Below are 25999 nucleotides of genomic sequence, written 5' to 3'. Positions count from 1 at the left end.
TGCCAAAAGGTCGTGCTATCCAGGTTTGGTGTCTGCATGTGAAAAACAAATACATTAAAAACCTACAAAAAATAAAGAGAGGAGAAAGAACGCAGTCTAATTTATGTGAACCGAAAGGAACAAAAACTACCACAATCAGGTTTAACCACACGAACCTAAGGGAATGATATTTTTTGAAAGACTTTTGTATAAAGTTGAGTACTTAGAGAAAAAAAAAAATCATACCAGATGTAATATATTTTGTGGATGTTTTTATTTCTTGGATTTATAGTACCTTATACTAAGGTTAAAAAAAAAAAAATTATGCTTGATATTGTGAAAAGGTGATAATTTTCACACACATTTCATTTGCTCATTTGTCACGTTGTAATGCAAATATGATAGTTAATGCATACAGCATTTTTAAGGGAAAAAATCAGAACTATTGAACTGATGTATTGTTGTACCATTTGCACTGTGAGCAAATGCTAATGCAGTAAATATATTGTGTTTGCTGACAATCAAAAGCTGTAGTAAATATCTTTATTTTACCTTGCTTACAAAAGGTCTATATTGGTTTGGAAAAAGAGTCTCTAATATGTACAGGGGGGTGTTAAAATGGCTCGAAATGTGTCGGACGGTGCCTCTTTGAAACCTGTTTGTACTTTTTTTTCCTAGTGTTGTATTTTCTTAAATACTTTATTTTTTTAATGACGATTTATTTTAATAACCCAACTTTTTCTCAGCGCCCCCCACCCCCGCCCTTCTCCTTCAGTTCTGTTTGCAGGACAAGCCAAGACCATCCGCCCAGGACACCAGGTGACCCCGAAGGCGACCGCGTTCTTACATCCCCCCCCTTTTCCCGGCCGTGCAGGAATGGGGTGAACCTCGAAGGCCCCCCACCCCAAAACCGCCACATCCTTGGTTTGCCCTTGACCTCGCGTCTTATTTTCCTCCCCGCTCGTGCCGCCGCCGCCTTGACCCCGTCACTGTTCCGCCGCCGGTTGCGTCTGTCGGATAACGGTGGGCGAAAAGAGGATCGCGCCGCTTCAGCCGGTAATGCCCCCGCGCCTCTCGCTGCCCAAATCGGCCCAGGTACCGCAGCCCAGAGGGGATTTTTGCCAAGCCGGGTGGCTCGGGTTAAAAATAACCCGCTGGATTTCACAGCCGGCGCTTGTACGGGTGGGAGAAGGAGCGGGATGAGATTTGGAGAGCGGTGGCCCACAATGGTTGAACCCTTTGCTCTCTTTGGTCTTTGAACCGCGGCTCTCCTGGAGCGGGAGGATGGTGATGGTTTTGGGGTTCCTTGGTCCGCGTGGGTCTGGTTCTGCTGGGCTGGAGCACGACTGGAGCGGTGGAGCATCCCACAGGGTTCCCCTTCCCCAGGGCTCACTGGTGGTGCTGGTGGCCGCGTTGGCACTGTGGTTGTTCCTGGGTGTGGAGGCACGAGCACCATCGCCAAATTTCCGCGTCTTTCCATTTGCACCCATAGCCGGGCCCCGGAGGAGCAGCTGCTCCCCAGCTGTGCCCATCCTGGGGTTCCGCTGAGCTCCCCGCCTTGGAGAGGCTTTAATTTTGGGGAGAACCCAGGGGTGGAGGGTGCCCAGTGCGGCTTCTCAGTGACTCGCGGAGCCTGTCCCAGCTGGGGACGGGATCTTGTGGCATTGGGGGAATCGGCTCCCATGTCCCCGAGTGGATTTTTGGGTGGTTGAGCCTTTGGTGACCGTTAAGACGAGGCCAGAGCGATTGCCGGATTCGGTGTGGGACAGCAAGGGTGGCGCGGAGTCAGATTGAGCCCTTCCCTCGGTGCTCTGAGCATCTCGGAGGTCCTGCAGTGATCGGGGCTGCCTGCTGGTTTTGGGGACACCGGTGTCCCCTGTGCAGCTTGGGACAAGCCAAGATGGGTGCATATGAACCGGAGCTGCCGCGGCCACCAGCCGCTGGCACAGGGAGAGCCACCGCGGCCACCAGCACCATCTGAGGGTGCCGTGGCGGCGGTTGCACCCATCTCCACTGGTGCTGGACGGAGATGCTGGGCACGGGCGGGTGGTGGCACGGCAAAGGCTGCCGGGAGGTGCCACAGCAGCGTCACCGCACCCTGGCGAGGTGCCACCCGAGGTGGCTCCAACGCTTTGGGCTCCTTTCCTGCAGTGGGGAGGAGGAGGGAAGGAGCCCATCAGGTGTCAACGGGGCATCGCGGTCCTGGGCTGGGGACCCCGGGCGCCGTGCGGGACCCCGTGCGTGTGGAGCAGGAAGTTGAGGAGCACCCTTGGGTGGCGAAACGCGTGGAGCGCGTGCGGCACCTTGCACGAAAAATGTTGGTTGCTACGGAAACACGGCACTTTCCATCCCCGTTCTGGGCTATCTGTGTTCTGGGGAGGAGGGAAGGGCTTGCCTGTCATGTACCAGCTCAACACAACTTGCTGCCTTTCCCTTCTCGACGGCGGCTCCGGGTTCCCGAGGAGGCCACCAACACCTCGCTCCTCTCTGCTGAGGCTTTGCAAGTTGTTGTTGGAAGCCAAGAGCTCTCCAAGGGATGGGATTTATTCTGAGGAGCAGCGCCAAGAGCTGAGACCCCATTCCTGGGGCTGGGAGCGACGAGGATCCGCACCCAGAAGCTCCTGGTTTGCAGCTGGTGGATCTCGATGGTGCTGGGATCCTTCCCTGAGCTTCTTTGGCCACCGGCTCGGCCTCTCCTGCTGTCCCAGCAGCACACATCATCTGCAGAAGGTCTGGATGGGTTCTGGATCGCCCAAACCTCATCTCCCTGTGCCAGCGCCACGCGGATCTGTCCCCCCCTTTCTTCCCCATCCTCGGGTCCAACCTCTGCTCTGGGCAGAACCTTTTGGAGGAAGAGCCTAGGGACAGGGTGACATGTGGCAGAGCTTCCATAGAAGATGCTCCTCAAGCCCTGTGGCCATGGGGACACCCAGGACCTGCTTGTCCCAGCTCTGCCCCTTGCAACTGTGTCCCCTGACCTGCGTGGGGTGACACTGTGGGGACAGTGACCGGGAGGAGCAGTGTGTCCCAACGGGTGGCGGGAACCACCAGCACCAGCCTCCGACACCCCCTCAGCACCCCAATATCAACCCCTTTCCACTTTTTGACCATGACCTGACACTGGCTCCTTCTCCCCATCCTGGCACAAAATCGTTCCCTGGGTCTGTGCCACCGTTCCCGCCAGGTCTGTCCCCATCCCTTGTCCCTTTTCGGCCACCCTGGGCACCATTCCACCCAGCTCCGTCCCCCCCACCCCGTCCCTTTTGGGCTGATCCCCTGTCCTCACCGGTGTCGGTGACACCTTCCCAGTTTAGCATCATCCTTCCCCGCCTGTAATTACCGTGCTGTTTACCTCCACCTGCTAATTGATAAAGCCACCCCTTGGCACCCAGCCCGGGGCCTCGTCCCCGTGCGCTGGCACGTGCCGGTGTCACCGGGACCGAGCCCGTGTCACCTGTGGGGACATCACCAGGGGCTGGCAATGGGGGTCCAGGGGCACCCAGAGATCGGGGCGGGAGGGGGGGTGTTGGCTTCATCCCACGGCCCCCTGGGGTCATGGCTGGTGGGGACAGTGCTGAGGATGGGGGGGTTGTCACCAAAATGGTTTAAATGCCCCCCACCCCTGCTCAGCCTCCTGCAGCTGGATTTGGGGGGTTTCTCCCCAAAACGGGGGGTGGGACCCCTCGGGGTTACAGCTGTTGGTGGCTGCTGGGGATGGTGCTGAAGACCTTGGCGGGGGGGGTTTGGTCACCATAAAGATTTCGCTGCCCCCCTCGCCCCATTGAATCTCCCACAGCCCAATGCGGGGGGTTTCTCCCCGAAACTTGGGGTGGGACCCCCCGGCTTCACAGCTGTTGGTGGCTGCTGGGGATGGTGCTGAGGATGTGGGGTGTGTGTGGGGGGGTTGGTCGCCAAAACAGCTTCGCTCCCCCCCACCCCCCCCCCCCCCATTCAACCTCCTGCAGCCCGATTTGGGGGGTTTCTCCCTAAAACTTGGGGTGGGACCCCCCGGGGTTACAGCTGTTGGTGGCTGCTGGGGATGGTGCTGAAGATCTTGGGGGGGGTTTGGTCGCCATAAAGATTTCGCTGCCCCCCCCTCCAGCCCCATTCAACCTCCTGCAGCCCAATGCGGGGGGTTTCTCCCCAAAACTTGGGGTGGGACCCTCCGGGGTTACAGCTGTTGGTGGCTGCTGGGGACAGTGCTGAGGATGTGGGGTGTGTGGGGGGGTTGGTCGCCAAAACAGCTTCGCTCCACCCCACCCCCCGCCCCATTCAACCTCCTGCAGCCCAATTTGGGGGTTTTCTCCCCAAAACTGGGTGCTGCTGCTTCCCCCCAAAACGCACCTCCCATCCATTCCTGCTGCCGTTCCCGGGGCTCCCCAGCTTGGGGACAGCCCTGTCCCCTCGCCCACCCTGGGGTGCTCCTGTCCCCCCCATCCTCCCCGCTCCCGTTTTTTTGGGGCATTTTGGTGTATTTTGTTACTTTATTCCAGCACCGCCCGCCCCGTTTCCACACTTTGCACCAAAACTGGAGGATTTGAAGTATTTTCTCCCCACTCGCCCCCCGCACCCGTCCCGTAGCCACACGCTTTGCCCCGTGACGTCACGCCCTTCCTCCGTGACGTCACACGCACCGCGTTAACGCCCCCGCCCCTCCAGAAGAGCGCTCCCGGAAGGGGCGGGGCCAAGGCGGCGGCACTTCCGGGAGCGGCGCTGGGCGGCCATGAGCTGGTGAGTGCGGGACCCCCGGGCCGGGCCCGGAGCCCCCGGGGACCCGCTCGGGGACCCCTCGGCACAGCGGCCTGGGGGTCGCCAACACCCCCCGGAGCTCGGCCCGGCTCACCGCGGCGCTCGGGCCGCCAGGCTTCGGCTTCTCAGCGCGGGCGCTGGAGGCCTCGGGGGGCCCCGGTGTAGGCCCCGGTGCTGGGCCCGGTCTCTCCGGGTTTGATCCCGGTGTAGCTGCCCCATGTAGGCACAGATGCAGTATATGGGTGTTTAATACCTGAGGCCGGCCTGGCTTTTGTCCTGGGTGAGGGGGAAGCACAGGCAGAGCCCCTTGTCCCACCCCTTTGACCCCCCCTTGTCACCTGTTATCCCCTCTTGTCCCCGCCTTGTCCCCCGTTATTCCTCCTTCTCCCCTCCTTGTCCCCACCTTGTTCCCTGTTTTCCCCCCTTGTCCCCAGTTATCACCCCTTGTCCCCACCTTGTCCCTTGTTATCCCCCCACTTGTTCCCTGTTTTCCCCCCTTGTCCCCCCCTTGTCCCCTGTTATCCCCCCTTGTCCCCTGTTATCCCCCCTTGTCCCCAGTTATCACCCCTTGTCCCCACCTTGTCCCTTGTTATCCCCCCTTGCCCCCTGTTATCCCTCCTTGTCCCCCCTTTGTCCCCTGTAATCCCCCTTTGTCCCCTGTAACCCCCGCTTGTCTCCCCATTGTCCCCTGTTATGCCTCCTGTTATTCCCCCTTGCCCCCTATTATCCCCATTGTCCCCTGTTGTCTCCCCATTTCCCCTCACCTCCTCACAGCCGGATTCGCTGCCCCATCCCAGGCACTGCTGGGGGAATTTGAGGGGTCCCCAAAGATCCCCGATGGCTCTGTGAGTCTGAATCTCTGTAAAACCCACCTGCGGCTCCGTTAAAGCTTTTTTGTTAAAGAAGAAATAAGTTCCTGCGTGTGTTTGAATGAGACTTGTGAAGGGCTCAGGTTGGATGTGGCGGTGTCTCTGGTCTGCTCCTGCACGTCCTGTCACCGCTTATTCCGTTATATTAGGAATTAATCTTGGCCGCTGTGTGTGGTTTCTCATCCTGGATCGTCACGTAGGGCAACAGGTGGAGGATGTGCTGGTTTGAGGAGAAAAAGACCTTCCTTTGCCTGGCAATCTCAGGCTGAGTTTGGTGAAAACTGAAGGTTTGTTTTGTGTTGGGAGCGGGGGAAGTTGTGTTCTGGAAACATAATTCAACAGTATAACGATGCGCACACAGGTACCTGTTAAAATGAGACCTTTTGCTTATAAAGACACACTTATCCACTGGTTAATTTTTTGTTCTGCTTTACTCATCTTCGAGCAGCTGCAATTATAGCCAGGGCTGGTTAATGAGGGTCTCGGAGCCGCCGTTCACCTGGGTTGCCCTTGTGAGCTGTGCTTTTGGAAAACTGTGTGGTAGAAGAGACCTGCTCTACTCTCCTGCTTCGAGATATAAGAAATATATATTCCCTTCACATGATGGATGTGGAATAATTGGGGTGCAAAGTGGCATCGCTTCCCCCTGTGCTTCCCAGTGTCTGTCCGACCACGCTGCTCCCCAGGGACATCGTTTGGGGACTGGAGCTTATGGCTTCCTTACGATACACGTGTTGCTTTGAGAGATCGGGTGTTGTTGCCTTTTTCTGGGGAAGAATTAAAGGTCATTGCTGGAATGAGGGAGAGAGGACTTGATATTCTGCTGCAATCTGAGTCTCCTCTTTCTTCTCCAGCAGCGTCAGTGCTTCGGCGCCTCATGGCTCCGCTTACGCGCGAGTGCGAGGGGCTGGGACCCGGCGGCGTGGCAGGGACACAATCGCTCTCAGTTCGGTCTCGCTGTCCGTCTGTCCCTGCCGGCCCTCCTGGGTGACAGTTCATGCAGCTGGATGAATCGCCCCATTCACGGGGGGTGGCCGGAGTGACGTCCGCCCCACAGCGAGGGGTTACACTCCCGGTAATAAATGCCGGCGTAGGGGGAACCGATTGTGCCGGGGTCGTGTCCTGCTCCTCAAACGTCAGCGTGAAACGTGCGCGGCCGCGATGCCGCTGCTCGGAGGGGCAGGAGCTTTGTTCCAGCCCGGCGGGGCGGGAGGTTGCTTTGTGTTTGCTTAGTTCACGCGTGCGTCTCTCTCCAGCGTTAAATTCGGGGCAGTGTTGATCAAAACCCCCTTTTTTCAGGGGTCGCCTGTCACACACGATAGAGAGGATAGAGCTTCATCCTCAGCTCGGTCCTGCAGGTCACGCTGGGGAAGCAACACATAACTCTGCTTCTAATTTTGCTTCTGTGCGCTTGTTACCTTAATTAACCTTTTTCCCGTGGTACCAACACATGAAAACTTTGCTTTGGGGAGCAAAGCGTCACCCGCTAGTGCCAGGGACTGGATCAGCCCCCCAAATTCCCGACTCCTGCACCAAGGCAACTAGGCAGTGCTGTCTTTCTAGGCTGAGCTTTATTTAGAGCAGGAGTAGGCTTGTTTTGGGAGACAGCCTAGCATGGGCAGATGAGATGTTTTCGAAATCTTGGTGGCTTTCTTTAGGTTTTACGCCATGGATGGGGGTCCCTTGAACACATCCGCATCCTCCTCTTCTTCACCGGTCCCCCACAGCCACGCGTTTTGGAGGAAAAAGTTGAAAATACTCCATGGATTACCGTGGCCATCAGTCCTTTTAAAAAAATAAGAGAAATAGAGTGATGGTTTTTACTGTATCATCACCCTCAATTACCACAAGTGTTTAATTTGTGAGGATCTAAAGGATTTTTTAAGGTTCACGGAACCGTGTAAAACCAAATGCTGTTGCAACTCCTACCCAGCCTCCTAAATACCTCCTAAATTCCCAGCTCCTGCAGGTGATTTTACAAACGTTAAAGGGGGTTTTTAGCGGCGTGACAGCTCAATATCCAAGTGCTGCCTCTCGGCACCGCTGCAACAGCTGGTATTTACCAGGAGAAAAAAAATATGTGAAGCAAATGTTGATAGTGAGGCGGCGCGAAGCACGTGTTGTGTTGTTGCACCGCAGCGGATTATTGCTGTGCACGGGGGGGTTGCTGATGCCGGACTGCGAAACCATATGTCTCTTGGCAGGGAGCTCTTGCTGAGTGGACTGAGGAGCTGGCACCACTTGGAAATCGGGAGTGGGACTGTGTGCTTGTGTGAGATTGAGCTCCCCAGATCTTTATGGGGTGGGATCCAGACTTATTGTGAATGTATGTTGCGAAATATTTAGGGATGGAGGTGAAGAAGAGGAGCTGCTTGTCTCAGAAAGTGGTTGGCTGGGTGGATTTTTGCGAGGGAAGAAAGAGGAGAGGTGGCAGGGATAGGTGGGTTGTCACATACAAGCGGGTTTGTTGGGTGTTTATTTTCTTTTCTGTGGTTCTTCGGAGCTGTGCTGTGGCCACGTTGGGCAGGTGCGATGCAAACACAAACCAAGGCGCCGTTCTCTTCCCGGCAAATCAATATTGATATTTTTCAGAGCTCAAATCGCCTCGTGCCCAACAGGAACGCTCCCCCTGCTCCGGGTTTCAATGAAACCGGGATGTGGAGATGAGCATGGGATAAAATTAGATTGGATGAAGCAACCGGATACCAAAGTGGTGAGCGAGGTGCATGTGGCTCCCAAACACCATGTAGCACCTGTCCAAGGTGGTTTGCACATCCCAAACACCGTGTAGCACCTGTGCAAGGTGGTTTGCACATCCCAAACACCATGTAGCACCTGTGCAAGGTGGTTTGCACATCCCAAACACCATGTAGCACCTGTGCAAGGCGGTTTGCACATCCCAAACACTGTGTAGCACTCGTGCAAGGTGGTTTGCACATCCCAAACACCATGTAGTGCCCGTGCAAGGTGGTTTGCACATCCCATACACCGTGTAGCACCTGTGCAAGGTGGTTTGCACATCCCAAACACCGTGTAGCTCCCGTGCAAGGCGGTTTGCACAACCCAAACACCGTGTAGCACCTGTGCAAGGTGGTTTGCACATCCCAAACACCGTGTAGCTCCCGTGCAAGGCGGTTTGCACAACCCAAACACCGTGTATCACCTGTGCAAGGTGGTTTGCACATCCCAAACACTGTGTAGCTCCCGTGCAAGGCGGTTTGCACATCCCAAACACTGTGTAGCTCCCGTGCAAGGCGGTTTGCACATCCCAAACACTGTGTAGTGCCTGTGCAAGGCGGTTTGCACATCCCAAACACCATGTAGCGCCCGTGCAAGGCAGTTTGCACATCCCAAACACCGTATAGAACTCGTGCAATGCGGTTTGCACATCCCAGACACCGTGTAGCACCCGTGCAAGGTGGTTTGCACATCCCAAACATGGTGTAACACCTGTGCAAGATGGTTTGCACATCCCAAAACCCCATGTAGCGCCCGTGCAAGGCGGTTTGCACATCCCAGAGGTATTTTCACGGTGAAACTGAATAGCCAGCACCTCGGCTCCTCGCAGCATCCATCACGGGGACATCGTGGGACCCAGCGTGGTCTTCGGAGCCCAGTTAGCACGTGGTTATTTCTTAATTATGATTTTTTTCCGCCTTCTTTGTACAGGTAGCTAAAAACCCAGTGTTATAATTGAGCCACAACCGTGTTTCACAACTATGCTTAAAATGGATATTTTTGTAGCACAGTCAAGGCCTAAAACAGCCTTGCAAAATTCTGCTCGCCCACGCGCCTGGCGTGAGTAATTTTCTTTTGATGGGTGAGTAAAATATCATTATATTTTTTTTTCATGCTCATCTTGGAATGGGTGGGAGAGTGGATTCTGACATTAGTTTTGATTTGCTCAGCTTGGTGCGAGATGCAGAGATACGAGCGGCCCCTGCCCCGGAGAGCTCGGGCACACGTCTCCGCTGCCCAAGTCGAGGAAAGCGCCTTGTTTTCCTCAACATAAAATGGATGTTTACGTCTTTCCCCCTTCTCCCCTGCTGCAGGGGCTCTCCCTGACACCTTTTTGTGGCTTAATGCCTCCAAGTTCATAGGGATGGCGCTTTTATCTCCCCGCGTCGCTCCTCTCCCTGCCCCTCGCCACCCCGTGACCTCCCTTCTCCCCACCGAAAACCCGAACCAGAATTTGGCGCAGAACCTCCCTCGACATAAGCTGTTTGTGATCCGTTTGAATAATTTTTTCCCTTTTTTACTGTGTTTGGAGCGGTTGCCATGAGTCCCCGCGAGGCGGGGGGAGCGGGGTGGGACGGTGCATGCGGTTTCCATGGACACGGTTCCAGCGAGGCATCCGGAGCGATGCTGGAGATCTGTGTCTAACCCGCGCTTGCCTTCCTGCCTTTCTCACCTGGGCAGGGCTGGGATCCCCTCTGGATCCCCCTGGTTCCCTCCTGGATCTCCCCCATATCTGGGGGTGCCACAGATTTGCAGCTTTTCAGGATTTTTACGAAGCCGAAAGTCACGAGACCCGCGGTCCGGGTGCGCAGGTTGGTCCTTGCGTGCGTCGCATCTCCTTGGGCGCTGCCTTCAGCGCTTGTTAGGACTCAGGAACACTAATGAGATAATGAGTCCCGTTTCAGCAGGTGCTGATGATGGGCACAGCTGCCCTTGAACTTCCAGATTGTCCTGGCTTTCCCGTATCGCACCTCAGAACGCTTTCCAAACACCGATGTCTTGTAGCGGCGCGCACCTGAGTGCAGAAGCCGCGCTGTGGGGAGGAGAAGCTCCCTCAGGCTTCTCCCTCAAATTAACTCAATAATGGCAAAAAGAAAATGAATGTTATGCCCTCCATGTTCTTATCCTTCCGTGGATGCTCCCGACCTTCCTGGGGATGTTTGCAGGAACACAAACACCTTGAGCCGAGTCGTGTTGCCGCGCAGGAGCTCAGTCCAGCCTGGACAAAGGGGAGGACTCGCCACGAACAGGGAAGGGCCCCCAGGGGCTGTTTCTGGGGTGTTTTGGGCTTCATAGATGAGCAGCTTTCCATGGATGATTTTGTTGAAGCATCAGCATGAAATATTTGGGAATTGGGTGGGTTGGGGTGACCCCTGGCAGCATGGGGGGTTGTTCTTCTGTCTGCAGGCAAGAGAGATGTTTCTTTCTGGTGAAAGAATTGAGATTTTGGGTGGACATTCAAAGAGCGAAAAGCTCTGGTGGAAATCCAGGCTGCGCCGGCTTGGCTGGGGTTCGATGAGAGAAAAAAGCCCTGAAAGTTTCCACGGGAAGTGGGCACTTCTCGCAAAACACGACTTGGGTTGGTGGCGTTACCCATAAAAACCACCAGTTTACACCGCGCTCAGACCCGCCGGTTCCTGGCAAACACCCACGGCTGAAATATTGATTTGGATGGTGCGCGGTTGCCAGAGCTTTGGTGTCGCTTTTCCGAAGTTTCTGGGTTATTAACCTCTGAAATGTGGAGTGAGCGAGTGCATCGGCCCGGCTGCAGCTCTCCCTGCCCTTTCCCTCCTGTGCTGCTGGTCCGTCCATCCATCCATCCATCCATCCATCCATCCATCCATCCATCCGTCCATCCATCCCTCCGCAGCCTCTGGGGGAGCAGCAAGCGGCTCAGCATCCCCAGTGATTTATCAGCTGTGGGTGAAAACGCTTGGTGCTTATCCCTTGCTTATCTGCTGGGAGTCTTCTGGGGCCTGATTAGGGCTTGTAAAGTGATTTTTCGGATGGGAAAAACAGTCACATCCACTGATTGTTTATCCAAACGCTGCCCGAGCTCCCCATCCTGCTCCGGGCTGGGGATTGAGCAAAGGTTTGATGTCCAATGCGGCAAAAGGACCATCGCATCCCTAAATTAGCACTGATTGTGATTCACGCCGGCAATTCCTCTGCGCCCGCGTTTCGGGGGAGAGGGAGCGACGTTTGAAACTCCAGCTCCCCGCAGACCTCACCGAGCTGCATTTCCCCCTTCTCCACTCGCGAGGTTTGTTCACAACTCTCCTGTGCATCCAGAGAAGAATCAACCGCTTTGGTGCGTGTGGTTTGCACGTGGAAAAGCCGAGTAAATAGACGACATTGCCGGGGAAACTTCAGAGAAAATCAACCACGGCTTCTCCCACCTTCCCCTCCCTGGGGTTCCTGAGCATGGCGCGTAGAAGCTTGCAGGATTCTCTCCACCCACACTTCTTTTCCCTACTTTTCGGCTTTTCCCACCCCCTCCCTGGGGTGTTTCGCCCTTTTCCCTCCCAGCCGAACCCCCAAACTCCGAGTGACGTCCCCGGGGGGGTGCGGGGCTTGGGCTGCGGGGGGACGGGGCTGGGGAGGCTCCGGCTGTGACTCAGCGGAGCTCGCGCTCTTCAGGAACAGCATTTCAAGGGATTTCACACCCCAAACACAACCCCGGCTTTCTCTCGCTCAGCAGAAATGAGAGAGCAAAAAAACCCATCAAAAAATGCACCGATTCTGGTTTTTCTTCGGCGTCTGGAGACACGTGCTCGGCTTTTAAGGTAACGGTGACAACGGTGCCGCGTTGGTAATCCACTTAGAGACACCAACCCAAATCTCTCCAGCTTATACAATCTGCGTTATGCATTTCCTTAACAGAATAAAACACCCGGCAGCCCTTGATTTTTAAGCGAATGGTTGTAACGTTGCTGTATCAGGTGTGTGTTGTCCCCCCATTTCGGAGCCTGGGACACCAGCTCACAGAAGGACACATAATCTGGGTGCCCGCAGCAGTTTGGAAGCGCAGGGTGGATCCATTTGTTGTAAAAGCTCAGATAAAATCCATATTTCTCGTCTTTTTTTATCTCCTTTACTGCCTTATGCATCTTCCCCACCCCCCAGAGTTGTATTAAAAGGCAAAGATTCAGAAACCAAGAAGATTATCTCAAAAAAAAATTGTCGAATACACATGACTTGCGCAGGGTTATTTTGTAGAGGTTTTACCGAGACAGACATAATTAGCCAAGCGGCATCACGATGCTAATAGAGATATTTACCGCTTCAAAGTGTGTTTGTGCTGTTGTGAAGTGTTCCAATGACTTTTCTTTTGTTCTGGAAGAAAGTAACTGGGGTTTGTTTTTCTTTCCCCCGTCCCCCCCACTCACCAACACCAATTCACCTTCCCGCATCCCTCGCTTATCACCAAAATAGCCTTAATTTAACCCAGTTTGCCCGCAGAGAGCGACGGTCGGGGTTGCTTCTCTACATTCACCCCGTCAGGGTTGGCCGGACAAGGCGGAGGGGAAGGTTGAGCGCAGGTAACGCTTTGATTTTGATTTTAATTGTGTTTTCCCATTAGAACCCAGCTTAACTCCATCCTAAACGCAGCAGCCGCCGCGGCTCGTCCTGCAAATGCTTTTTCCTTGAATCCCCTGCATCAAACCCGTCTTTTTCTCCTCTTTCCACCGAGATAAGTTGATGCCATTGCTTCCAAAACCATCGAGTGACGGCACCCGGCTGCGGATGGCACAGCCTGTGCTCGGGAGGCGCCTCATTTCGGTTTATATTTGACCTGTGGAGGAAAACACAAAGAGAAAGATCCATATTTTTCCTGCTTTCTTCCTGTAAGGCACCACACAGCCGGTTATTGACGGGGTAATTATACCCCAGAGGAGTGGTTGTTTATAAAAGCAGCGTGATTCAGGGGGGCTGGAAAGGGTTAACAACCTCAAATTATGTCGGCCGGACTGGAGAACCATAAACAGGAAGCTCTCCAGAAAAGAATTTACATTTAAAGCTGGTGACTCAGGTTGGCCGGTGCTGCCTTAGGTGCGCACGGGCCGCGGCCCCAGCTCCTTACCGGCCCTAATTACACCGTTGGGTGGAAAAACCAAGAATGGGGGTCGGGTTGGTGGATAATCTTGGATTTTGCTTCATCGACGTGGATGACGCGTGGCCTCGTCGCAAACGCTTTCTCCCATTGCGTGGTGTTGCTTTTTGGGGCTTTTAGGCCATAAATGGATCATCTTTGCTTTTCGTGTTCTGGTCTTTAAGATCCACGTTCTTCTGAGCCTTTTAGAGTTGGTGGTCGAGTAGTTTTCGGGCTGTTACGTTTAATTTGAAGGCAGAAAATGGTGCAGCTTTGCTTTTGAGGTGAAATGCTGTAGTGGTGAACTCCAAGAAGAAATAAAATGGGACTTGGGGACTATTAGTAAAAGGAGGAGTGAGGTTAACGCCAGATAGATCCACACCGATCATATTATGGTAATAGAAATATTTGGGGGGTTCTAGTCGTCCCATTGAGCCGTGTTACAGCAGTGCTGGTGAGGGGGAATTCGTGCTTTTAAAATTAAAGTTCTAAAATCCACATTTTTGGGGTAGTGTGAGAATTTGGGCTCGTCCAAGAGGGACTTGGGCACCTTCCCAAGGAGTATGTGGTGCGGTTGGAAACGGGACACCAAGGCATCCCTGGGAGAAGACACTTGCATTTCATCACCAGCCCAATTCTCCCTTTTCAGTTAAAGCTGTACAGTGCAGAAAACATCGGGAGATTATGGACAAGATGCTTTAGCCAAGCAGCGCATTGAAATACATTGAAAACAGCAGTTGAATTCCTGGATTTTTATTACACTGATAGGTGAAAGAAATCCAATTATTTCCAGGACGGCTGCATGGCTGTACCCATCTGACCCAGCCACCCATACATATGTTGTGTAATTTATTTGGAGTACTCTTCACCTTTGAGCTCGCTCGCGTGGGGAAAAGCATTCAGGTAACCCAGATTTGACTAGCAACCATATTAAAGATTTTAAGAATGAAGGTTGTTGTGCTGGCAGGTGAGCGGCTCCTACAGCTGTTGTACCAGAGAAATCCTTTGAAGCAGCTCACAGCTCCACACACTCGCCTTGTTACTTTTTTTAATACCCTCTCTCTAAATATTTACAGGGTTTGTTATTTCTTTATTTATTTTTTCCCTCCCCTTCGGATTTGTTTTTAAACAGAGCGTGTTCTTCAACTGCTTTATTTTTGCCAAGGAATGCCTGGAGCATCCATCGCGTGTATTTGCTTTCCTAGGATGGAGATGCTGGGAGGCAGCAGCTCTGGGAGGGGGACCACGCCGCACAGAAAAGGGGTGTTGCTGCCCCGAAACCAGCCCTTCTCACCCCAAAACCCATCACCCAGCATGAGACCCGCGGGGCTGCCCGTTTGAAACCATCACCGCTCGCTCACACCTCCCCTCTCCTCTCTTTTCCAGGATACCGTTCAAGATCGGGCAGCCCAAGAAACAGCTTGTACCCAAGACTGTGAGTAAACCAGTTTTGCCCCTTTTTTAGCTCCAGCTTTTTGATCATGTGGCTGATGAGTCAAGCCGGCACTTTGACTCGTCCCATTTTGCCAGCGTGTGCCTGTGCGCGCGTGGGAGGGAGATGTGAGCGAGCAGAACCTGTTGCCGCGTGTGACCAACTCTCGGTTCCTCGTGCGATGAGTGAGGGGGAGCCCCAACCGGGGAGAGTATTTTGGGTTTGGGATCTGTTTAATTTTAATATTTTTTTTGCTTTTTTGCTTTTTGGGTGGTGGCGAGGGGAAGAGCTCTTTTGGGCTGGCACAGTTTTCCTCGGAGATGGCTGAACGGGCTTCCTTCCTTCCTTCCTTCTTTCAGCAATGGCTTGTTTGTTCATCCTTTCTGAGCAGATGGAGGAGGAGGAGTGGTTCAGATCGCTGAATATAACTGTTTCCAAAGAAAGGCTTATAAGCTGAGATGCTTAGTGCTCGGGCGTGAATTAATTTGTGCTGCACAGCATTTGCTTTAAAAGCAAATTAAAAAAGCATTTTGTATTCTCGTGTCTTTGAGACTCGTAGCCCAAGTGCTGCTGCTCGCAGCTGGCTGTGGTATTTTCCCTCCTTAAGCAGATGGTCTTTGCCTTTGTCCTGTGCGAAAAAAGAAGCTGTGGGACCTCACAGTAGCTGTCCCTGAAAAACTAACCTGCCTACCTGCTCTAAAATAAGTGCCCGGCAGCGAGCGCGGTGGAGACCTTGTCTTTATAACGGCGTCGGTGACCTAATCCCTCCAACAGACTGACATCTCTGATCCTTCCTCTCCGGGACGCTCATCACTGCTAATTCCTTAGCCTGCGTGGGCACTCGTGTTTATGGGGCAGTTTCTCCTTGGGACATGACATTTTCCCCCGGAGGCAAAGGGCTAATTCCACCACTCCCTTGGTGTCTTGGTTTGCCGTGTTTTATTTTCAAGGATTTGGTTAGTTGTCTGCTGCCGTAGAGCAGCAATTTTCTGTAACAGCTCCAAACTGTCAGTACAAAATTTAAGCCAGGCAAGCAATGAAGACAAGGACTAGTAAAATTCCTCAATGGTTTTTGCGTCTCTTCAGCTGCCCTTTCTCTGGCGGGGGGAAGTGCTGCTGTCTGCAGTCCCCGGGACATCCAGCTCACCAGCCTCAGCTCTTCACACCCCTTCCAGTTCATTTCGGGAGCCCCCACATTGCCTCGCTCCACGAGATTGTGCCTCTCGGCCTCTTTCCGGTGTTTCCAACACCCGTGTCCTTCCAGGCGGTTGCACGAACCAACCGCTCTGCAGCTCCGGGTGTCTTGGCCGCCTTTCTTGGCCGTCTCCATCCCACCCGTTCTCACATCCGAGTCGACTGTACTCTTTTTCTCTTGCCAGCGCTTGCTGATTCCCGTCCGCTCCTGCTGCGTTTGCTGGTGCGAGAGGTTTGTCTGGGAGACCTCGTCTCCCCCGTGCCGTGAAATCAGCCATCCCAGAGCTGTGTCAGGAGCTTGGACTCGGTGCAGATGAACGGTTGCACCTTGAGAGCTGCTGGGGCAGTTGGCAGGCATTGCTTTTGTATATATATGTGTGTATTAAATAGAACAGCTCAGAATATCCAGTAGGCAGAGGTTCATTCAGCAGCGCAAGTGCTTCCAGGCCTTCCTTTCCTTCCTTCCTTCCTTCCTTCCTTCCTTCCTTCCTTCCTTCCTTCCTTCCTTCCTCCCTTCCTCCCTTCCTCCCTTCCTCCCTTCCTCCCTTCCTCCCTTCCTTCCCTTCCTTCCCTTCCTTCCCTTCCTTCCCTTCCTTCCCTTCCTTCCCTTCCTTCCCTTCCCTCCCTTCCCTCCCTTCCCTCCTTCCCTTCCCTCTTCTTCTTCCTTCCCTTTCTTCTTCCTTCCCTTTCTTCTTCCTTCCCTTCCTTCCTTCCCTTCCTTCCCTTTCTTCCTTCCCTTCCTTCCCTTTCTTCCTTCCCTTCTTTCCCTTCCTTCCTTCCTTCCTTCCTTCCTTCCTTCCTTCCTTCCTTCCTTCCTTCCTTCCCTCCCTCCCTCCCTCCCTCCCTCCCTCCCTCCCTCCCTCCGTCCCTCCCTTCCTTCCCTCCTTCCTTCCTTCCTCCTCTTCCTCCTCTTCCTCCTCTTCCTCAAGAAGAACAACAAGTTCTTATGTCAACAACTCGGTAGCTCAAAGTCAGATGCTGATTTTTAAACGGCTTCCACTCGCCATGTGTTGACAACGACGATACTTCCCATGCAACAGATCCGTGGAGAGCAGGAAACAGGAAGCCCAAAGCTCCGCAACCCCACAGCAAGTGTAAAGTCACAGCTCTTCAAAGAAGAACAAAACGGCAGGAAACCACCGATCCCCCCGGGGTTCAGCGCCGGGGCTGCTTTGTAGCTCCGGTCCTCTCCATCGCAGGCTGAGACGCTCCAGCTGTGCGGGCCTGGGGACCCGCGGTCGCCGGGGAGGTGTGGGGTGTTCCAGATGTTGGCCTCTGGAGCCGCTGCAGGAAGTGGGAAGGTGTGGCAGCTCCAGGGCTGCGGCCCCAGCCCCGCAGAGGGGAAGTGGTTGTGGGTAGAGGTTCTCCCACTCGCAGAGATTGGACCACAAAAGAGGAGGAGAGGGGAGCAAGAAAATCAATAAAGCATTTGTTAGGATCTAACTTCTTTGACTCTCCGTAACTCGAGCGCAGGGGAGGGGAGAATCGCTTTGCCGAGAGAGGCTTGGCTCGCTGGCGAGCCTTTTTTTTCGCTCTTCTTGATGAAACGATGCTGAGGTTGGTGTCAAATCTAGGCCGGCAGTAGTACTGAAAAGCAATTTGCTTAGGCTGCTGAGGGAATTAGTCATGACTCCCCATGCCCACTCGCTTCTGATCCTTTGAAGAAGGGCATGGTGTCAGCCGCGGTTTAGCTCTTCAGGTAGAAGGAAAAACCCCCATAGAAAAATAATCGGCTGGTGAACTGAAGTGATCTCCCGCCCCCCAGACATGCCTCTGCTTTGTTTCCACCTTAACCTGGGCAAATCCAATTCCAGACAGCGTAATCTCTCCCCTCCTCTCCCCTGAAAAGAGCAGCTGTCACCGGGCTCGGTGGGAGGATCTGCCGAACAGAAGGGACCTGCAGAGGACACAGCAACACAGCCCAATTAAACTAATGCCCAGTGATAGGACTTAAACCTGTTAGAATTATATCTCTCTTGCAGAATGTTTATTGCTTGAAGCCGCCGCAGCGATGAAGCCTCTTATGGCAGAGATGTTCTCCCCCAGGGCCCGAGCAGAGGTTACGCTGGAACCAGCACTGCGCTTGTTTTCCGAGCTCACTGAAGTTCACCTGCGTCACCCGGGGCTTGTTCCCCGCTCCTCACCGGGGCTCGGGTTATCCAAACCGGCAGGTTGTTGAGAAGAACCAGCCGCGCATCCCCACGGGGCACAGAGCCGTGGAAATCAGCCCTCTCTTGGGATGGGGCAACCCAGCAGAGCCCCTTCACATCCCCCATGTTTTCCCCCTTCCTTCTCCCTCCCTGGGCTGACTCAGACGATTCGCCTTCCTCCTCCTCGCTGGCTTAACCTCGGGTGAGTCAGCTCGGCCGGGAGCGCAGACCCTGCCAAACCTCCCGCCTTGAGTCATCCCCGCAGCTCTGCCTTCCCGGGGGAGCCCCGCGAGCAGCAGGATTCCACTGCAGCCTTTCCGCCGGGCTCCACCGCCCGCCTGGAAATCCCCAAATATCCAAGCAAAACGTTCGCCGGGACGAAATCAAGCGATACCAGTTAAATAAGTACACTCATTTTCGCTCTCTTCCTTCAATCTTCAGCGGGACTTATCAGTGTGTGCGGTTTGGAGGTACATCCTTTTTCCCTGAGCGGGCTGTTTTGAAAGCTTTCTTGCTAGATGAGGGTTTGGGGAGCTTGCTGGATGCTCCATGGAGTCCCAGAGACACTCGCACTCTGCTGCGTTGGTCTTGCACACAAAGCAAATATTCCCCCATGTTACTCGCACAAATCTTGCTTGATGGCGTGGCAGAAGTTCCAGGTTATAGCAGAATTCTTGGCCTAATTTTATGATGAGGAAGGAGGAGGAAGAATTTGCTTCCCTTTTTCCCAAGACCCACAAAGAGACTGAGACCACTGGAACGTGTAGAAATCAGCTAGTCCTCCTCCAGGAAAAGAAATGAACCTCAAGGGAATAAGAAGGTTCATCACAGTCCCTTATTTCCATCTCTTTGTAGTGTTGGCTTTGGTCTTTCTTCGTTGCCTTGTAACCATGGTGTCGATTATGACATTGCCCTTAAAGCGGGAGGGGTGTTATCAGGGGTGGAAGGCCCGGTGTTTGCAAACAGAAATAACCGGGTGAAAAAGGAAAATGTCCTTTATTTCAATGGTTTTGAGAACTCATCGTTCTCCATGTAGATTTAAATAAAACCCCAGAGCCGAGCGATCTCGCATTAACGAGCCCGTATGCCCAGAAGAAAAAGCGTTCACTACAGAAACACGTTTTGATTTCTGAGTTTTCAGAGAGAAGCTGCACAGAAGTGGGATTATTTTAATATCACGGAAACTGCCCTCCAGGATATTGTAATTTCCTTGCCTGTACTTCTTGTTCTCGTTACCCTTAACGTGATAATCCTATCCGTAGCCTTTTGCCGTGAGTGTTGGGGACGCGTGGCCGTTGACGATCGCGACTGGGAGCGGGAATTACTGTGTGCTCTGCAAAACGTGCTCGCTTTGCTCGCAGCTTCTCCTCCGATCCGCGGGTCGCTGCCGCCTGCGAATCTACACGGCGGGAGCACGTGAGAGCGGGTTTTTCTGTTACATATCTGGGCTCCCGCGACGCAAACGAGAGCGGCGATGACTGGGAGCCAGTTGCTACTGTGGGCGTGAAAAATAAGAGCAATCCTTGGGCAGCTGTCTCTGCATGGATGGCGCTGGAGACGTGAGTCAGGCCGGGCAGCTGAAGCAGATTCACCTCCGTCGTATGGAGAAAGCGCCAGGGCAAACCGTGAAGGGTGTTTTGGGGGGTTCACATCACCCGGGGGGTCACAGAGTGGGGACGTTTTGCCTCGTTCGTATCCATTAGGCGTTTGTCTCCACTCATTGTGCACAAAGAAGGGGTGCACACTGTGAATCTTTAATTTCATAGCCAAACCCTCTGTTTTTTGGAGGAGACACAAGAGAACACGAAGAGGGTTGGAGCTCCGCGCCAGGGCCAGGACATCACCCCCCTTCAAAGCGCATATTTCTTGAGTTCTGCCCGACCCTCTCCGCTTTGCAACCAAAACAATTCACACATAAGGCGTATAAATAGAGCGCAATACTCCCTGGTTATTTTAGCAGCCGGAACAGCCATAGAAAATCGAGGGTGATTTGTTTCTCTGTTTTTCTGTTCCCCTATGTACTGGTTCCCTGACCCCCCGGCACCAGCTGCTGCGGATTTCTGCAGAACCGCCAAGCGGGCAGGAGCGTGTGAGCTGCCCCCGCGCTGCTCCGTGCCTGTTCCCCAGCGAGACCATTTTTAGCAGCACCAAAGGGAGCTGGAGCTCGGCAGAGGGGGGGGTTTTTACACGGTGGGGAGCGCCAGGACGCATCCCCCGGATGGTGGGAGCTGATGGTGCGGACAGCTGGCCAGGATCGCCGCTCACCGCCTCCCTTCACATCGGGCTGCTCGTATCGCTCTGGAGTTCAAGTGGATCCGAAAGCGCAGACGAAAAAGATATTTAGAAACGGAGGTTTCGAGAAAACCGATATTCCTGCGCTCCGTCTTAAAATACTGCTCTTTTAATAGCAGTTTTGATTGAAAAGCAAATGTCCCTTTTTAAGCGTTCTGGTTTCATATGATGGTGTTGCATCGAGCCTGGGTTTGTGAAATCCCGAGGACAGCGTGAAGATTTGGAACAAACCTTTGGATCCTTCTAGTCCTGGCTGCTCGCAATATTAGCATTTCCTTAATAGCTTGACAACACAAACGAACCCAGTTTTGATCCCATGACAACAAAAGCGCATGTATTTACTCTTGGCTGGTCAATTGAAATCCATTTGCTTATTTGGTCGGCGAGGTGTGGAATGAATGTTTGAGTGTGTGTTAAAACAGTCAGCATGGAAGGAAAATTCCTTAAAATATCTCGTATCGCTGGAGATCTGCTGCCAGATAGCAAGTAGGAGGGAGCAGTCATTGATGTAGCATCGGGAGAAGGCTGTTCCTGAGCTCAAGCTGCTTGGACCAGCGCTCCAGATGAAACGTTTCATCGGAGGGAACTGTTGCAGGAATAGAGTATCGAGGGGGCAAATAATGTGGATACAGGAGGACAAAACTTCATCTATTTTGAAGCGTAACTCCCGTTGCAGCTGCAGCGCTTCCCACAGGTAGTTGCCGCTCTGGGCTCTGCTGCGGTGGCTTTGAGCTGATTTCCATCTCTTCTTTCCGCAGGTGGAGAGAGACTTTGAGAGGGAATATGGAAAGCTCCAGCAGTGAGTATCAACCACACCGGTCAAACAGGAACAGCTACATAGTTCTGTCTTGTGCCCTCTCATCGCATCTTCCCGGGAAATGTCAGCCAGTTGTGCTCTTCCCAGCAAATCACTCGCTGCCCTGTAATTTCTAATTCTTCAGAGTTTCTCTGGGTGTTCAGAGGTGGCCTAAGAAGTATTTGCGGTAGGGTTGAGCTTTGCAGATTGCGGCAGCTCTGAAGTAAGAAGTGTAAAATTGCCAGAAAGTGCCAGCTCAACACCTCTGAGGACAAATACTGGTTTTACTGTACTGCCTGTGTCACATAAGCTCACACTTATCACCTGGAAGCATTTGGCTCTGCCATTTCTGGTAAGACTTAAAAAAATGTGTGACTTTGAATAAGAAAAAAGGTTGAAAACCATCTGAAAACAACCAGAAAAGGTTGGGCAGCACTGAACTTTCGCAGAGCCTTGCCTGGGTATTTTTAACTCACAACAGAAGCCAGCATATTCAGCCCGTAAATGATTTGTTGCACGTATGATACACTTCGGTTTGTTTCTTTCCAAGATTCAGACTTTGCCTTGTTCTCCCATCTTTCAGATTGGAAGATCAGACCAAAAAACTTCAGAAGGATATGAAGAAAAGCACAGATGCAGACTTGGGTATGTGACTGTAGGATACATAGACTGTGAACTTGGCCACAGAGAGACGAAGTGACTTTTCTCGAGATCACATGAGTAATCTGTGACAAGTCTGGAAAACAAATCTCGCTCTCAGTCCCACTCAGTTTGCTTAGTTACAAGGCCATCTGCACGAGGGCTGCCGAGCCGCATCTCAGCCGAGGGAACAGCAAGTATGTTATGGGCTCAGTCCCTGTCTCTGGAGCTGCGCCTTGCTGGGTGGCCTTGGACGAGCCGCTTCTTTTCTTTGCCTCGGTTTCCACAACCAAAAAATAGGGGTAATTATTCCAGTGTGTTCAGCCTGGATAAGAGGGGACTAAGGGGAGACCTTATTGTGGTCTGCAGGTCCTCATAAGGGGAGGAGGAGGGACAGACGCTCATCTCTTTAGCGACTAGTGATAGGACCCAAGGGAATGGCAGGAAGATGGAATCATAGAATAATTTTGGTTCAAGAGGCCCTCAAGATCATGGAGTCCACCCGTTCCCCCACCCCTGGCACTCAGAACCTCATCTCCGTCTGTTCAGCCTCGCCAGGGATGGTGACTCCCTGGTGGCAGATGTGCCAGCGCAGGTTCAGGTTGGACATTGGGAAAAGGTTCTTCAGCCAGAGGTCAGTGGAGCACTGAAACAGGCTCCCCAGGGAGGTAGTTCCAGCCCTAACCCTGACAATATTCAAGAAGCAATTGGACAATTTGAATTTCGGGGTTGTCCCGTGCAGGAACAGGGTTGTGGTCATCCTTGTGTGTCCCTTCCAGCGCAGGACATTCTGTGATTCTCCAGTAGGAAAGCGGTGTGACCACACCACACGGCGCAGGTTTGAAGGAAGATAGGAGGGAGGAGAAGATGGAGAGAGGTTGATTTTGGGGGTGCCGTTATGGAAAGATGCAGCCGGGAGCTGTTTTATACCCAGATGGCTTTTCTCGGCGTGCGGTTTGGAGCCCTCCTGGTTTGCAGCGGGGCCCCCGCAGCTCGGCAGCCAAGGCAGATGCACCAGCGCAAACAGGTGTGGGCTGGACTGGTCCAACATCGTCTGCTGGGAGTTCGGTTCGCGAGGGGGTGGGAAGGAGCCCCAGCGGGTGCTTTGGCTGGTGAATTTGGGGCTTCCCATGCTGCAGGTTTTCACCTGTGTGTCTGCGCACTCCGATATCGCCCGGCGTATGAACACATCCCACGTTCTCCTACACTTCCCAGTGCGTGCACAGGGAGGGCGGTGGGAAAGGCACCAGCAACCGGCGCTGCCAGGACTCCTTTCCAGAGTGAAAACGGCTCTTTCTGGGGACTTTGGTCATTGTTAGGGATCCGTGGTAAGTTTTTCCTCGTTAAGGATTCCCCTCCCCTCCCTTGCAGTGGGCGTTGTTTATATGGAGCATTTCAAGTCCCAGAGGAGCTGTGGGAGGACTTTCTTTTTCCGTTCTGCTACATGGCAGAGTCACAAATGAGCCTTGGCCAGATCCAGCGAGATCTGATTTCTCATTTAAAGGCATGAAATCATGAGTGTAAGGGAAGATTTTGAATGTGGTGTGGTGAGGGACGGCTGAAGGAGAAGGAGATCGACGTGACCAAGCGCTGAGGACTGTTTCCTTCACCTGGCAGCGCCCATTCTCAAGAGGAGATTGTGATTTTTCAGCCGCCATATCCGACGCGTATGGCCGTATATCGGCATCATTGTGTCCTCCCGAGCATCTCCCGAGCCTCTTATTTCTTCCACTGTACCTCTGTGCCTTGGGGGTTGATTATTCACTGCCTGCAAACCCTCCCTAGCAGACTGGACCTGGTGGCTTGAGTCTCCACCTTCTGCCAAAAAAAGATTCAGCTTAGAATGAGACCGATTCCTCCCGGAAAATGTTCCTGCAGGCTCAGCGTGGCGGGGAGCAGGTCACGGGTTATTAGCAGCGCTCTGTGCTGTGGCTAGAGATCACTGACACCTTTCCCCCCCTCTTTTCAAACAAAATATGATCTTAAGGAGCAGGGGGATGTTCTTTAATTGGAGACAAAAGCTGCTGCTTTGATGCAGGTGACCTCCTCCATCCCCATGCCTCGGTTTTGCTCTCTAGAGTGTGCCTGCCTGTTCTCCACCGCATTTATCATGATGTAAACCAGCAGTGACGCTGTGAAGTCACCTCCTTTGATTGGAGTCGCATCCCACTTGTGTTTTGGAGTCTCATCCCGCGTGTTTTATGAGCAAAGTGCGGTACAGACCCCGTGAAGCCCACCCTGAGGGGCTGGCGATCCTCTCCCTTTCCTCTCCAACGCAGCATGTCCTGGGCTCTGCAAAGTGCCTCGGGAACCACGGAACCTGCCACAGTTTCCTTTTCAGAGCCATACAGGTAAGGTCAGTGATGCAGGGGAAGTCCCTGTCTCAAAATCTTGCCGAATGTGCCTGAAAACCCCCGGTTTGTGGCCTCTGGACCTGACCCCGCCGCTCCCCTCGCTGCACAGCACTTCCAACCCTCTCTTCTTAAGGGAAACTCATTTTTCCTCCAGCTGAAGGAGTTCTGCTGCCCTTAACTCCATCCCATTTTGGCACAAATCCTTCCTCAGATGTGGTCACACATATGGATTATATCCCATCTGTTTAAAGGTTTAAACGCCTAAACCTTTCATGTTTGGATAATAGACGGATACGGTAGCTTTGTTATTCCGTAGTTAGTGTCTTGTTCTGCCTTGAGCTTCCCAGCTATTCCGCTTCTGAGCTCTCTGTATAATTGTGTGTAACCTTTAAATCAGAATGTTTAACCCCTTGATTTATGATCTTAAGCCCCATTATTCGGATGACTTTAACTTTTAATATCTGAGGGAGTGCAGTAGGAGTCTATCCAAAGCTCTGCAGCATGGCTCAAGCATCTGGCTTTCTGATCTTAAACTGGAATAACTTCCAGCAACAGTGCTGACGAAAATTCTTCTTCATTCCCGTTTATATAGATTCTTGCCTTTTTATTCATGTTTTTTTTTTCCATTCTGTACCTTAGCTATTTTCTTGCTCCTTTGTAGTGGTCCTGTCATGGGGATTTAATTTTCCCTTTGAAGCCCAACTGTGGATAGGAAGAGACGTGTCTGATGGAAAACAAGCAAAAGTGCTCAGCGAGACGGGAACTGGAGCATCTCAGAGCATATCCTGGTGTTCCTGGTGACAGTTTCGGGGTCTGCAGAGGCTTCAACCTTTGTGTTCCCCCCTGAATTGTGGGGTCTTTCTCCATGGACAGAAGGTTTAGGTTCATTGGGGGAAGGTGCTTGTCCGGCTTGTGTCTGTGCTGCTTGTGAAGTGCCTGTTTTGAGGGTAAAAGAGAAACCTCGTCTTCCAGTCCTGTCAGTCTGGTCCTTTCCAGCGCTAAACCCACTTCAAATCTATATTTCTATAAAGCCATTTGAAAGGCTTAATGGACTGTGATTTTTCTCATTGTGGAAGAGCTGTAGTGAGACTGAGAGTGACACTTAATAGTCTGTCGAGAAAAGGCATATGAAAAAAACCCCATCTACATGTTTTTTAAGAGAACGGTGCTTTTGTTAGTCTGCGAATATTTCTGGCAACATCACAAGCTGCACACCAGAGTGGTTCAGACTTAGATAAATCCCAGTTCTCTGGGTGTTTATTTGAATGAATTGGTGGCTCTTTCCTTCCATGTCTCTCAACCGCAAGTGAATATTTTCCTGAGAAGTTGTGCTATAAACCCGCTTTTGGTGGCTGAAATCCCTGATTTTTGTCCACAGGCAATGGGGGGTTGTGTGTCTGGCCTACAGGCAGCTCCTGAGACATCATCCTCTCCCTTTCCCTTCCCTTTCCCTTCCTTTATTTCCATGCTCCTACAGCCATGTCCAAGTCGGCCGTTAAGATCTCCTCGGACCTGCTGTCCAACCCGCTGTGCGAGCAGGAGCCCAGCTTTCTGGAAATGGTCACAGCCTTCGACACGGCCATGAAGAGGATGGACTCATTCAACCAGGAGAAGGTGAATATGTCCAAGCTACGACTTTCTCAATAATCGTGCTCGTCTTCTTCTTCTGACTCTGGTCGTGCTGAGGATTTCAGCTCATAGAATCATTTTGGTT

At 52.8% G+C, this 25999-nt stretch overlaps 1 protein-coding gene across 8 annotated transcripts in view; it reads left to right on the top strand.

The window, feature by feature from the left end:
- The first annotated feature begins 4682 nt into the window (after positions 1–4682).
- The window catches only part of BIN3 (bridging integrator 3), a 37149-nt gene continuing 15832 nt past the window's right edge, over positions 4683–25999 (top strand). Inside the window, exons 1-5 of one of the 8 annotated variants that reach the window (XM_080360384.1) lie at positions 4683–4710; positions 14815–14863; positions 21255–21295; positions 21876–21937; positions 25763–25899. In XM_080360384.1, the coding sequence (XP_080216510.1) occupies positions 4703–4710; positions 14815–14863; positions 21255–21295; positions 21876–21937; positions 25763–25899 (297 nt within the window). In that variant the 5' untranslated portion in view covers positions 4683–4702. Of the gene's footprint in view, positions 4711–14220; positions 14332–14814; positions 14864–21254; positions 21296–21875; positions 21938–22731; positions 23260–23435; positions 24283–24569; positions 25168–25762; positions 25900–25999 lie in introns of those variants that run through there. The other 7 variants (XM_080360387.1, XM_080360385.1, XM_080360386.1 and 4 more) reach the window with 7 other exon arrangements.

The sequence above is a fragment of the Nesoenas mayeri genome, assembly GCF_963082525.1.
Source record: "Nesoenas mayeri genome assembly, chromosome: 27".
NCBI lineage: Eukaryota > Metazoa > Chordata > Aves > Columbiformes > Columbidae > Nesoenas > Nesoenas mayeri.
Note: the sequence above shows the minus strand (reverse complement) of the source record. Positions and strands in the feature narration are given on the sequence as shown.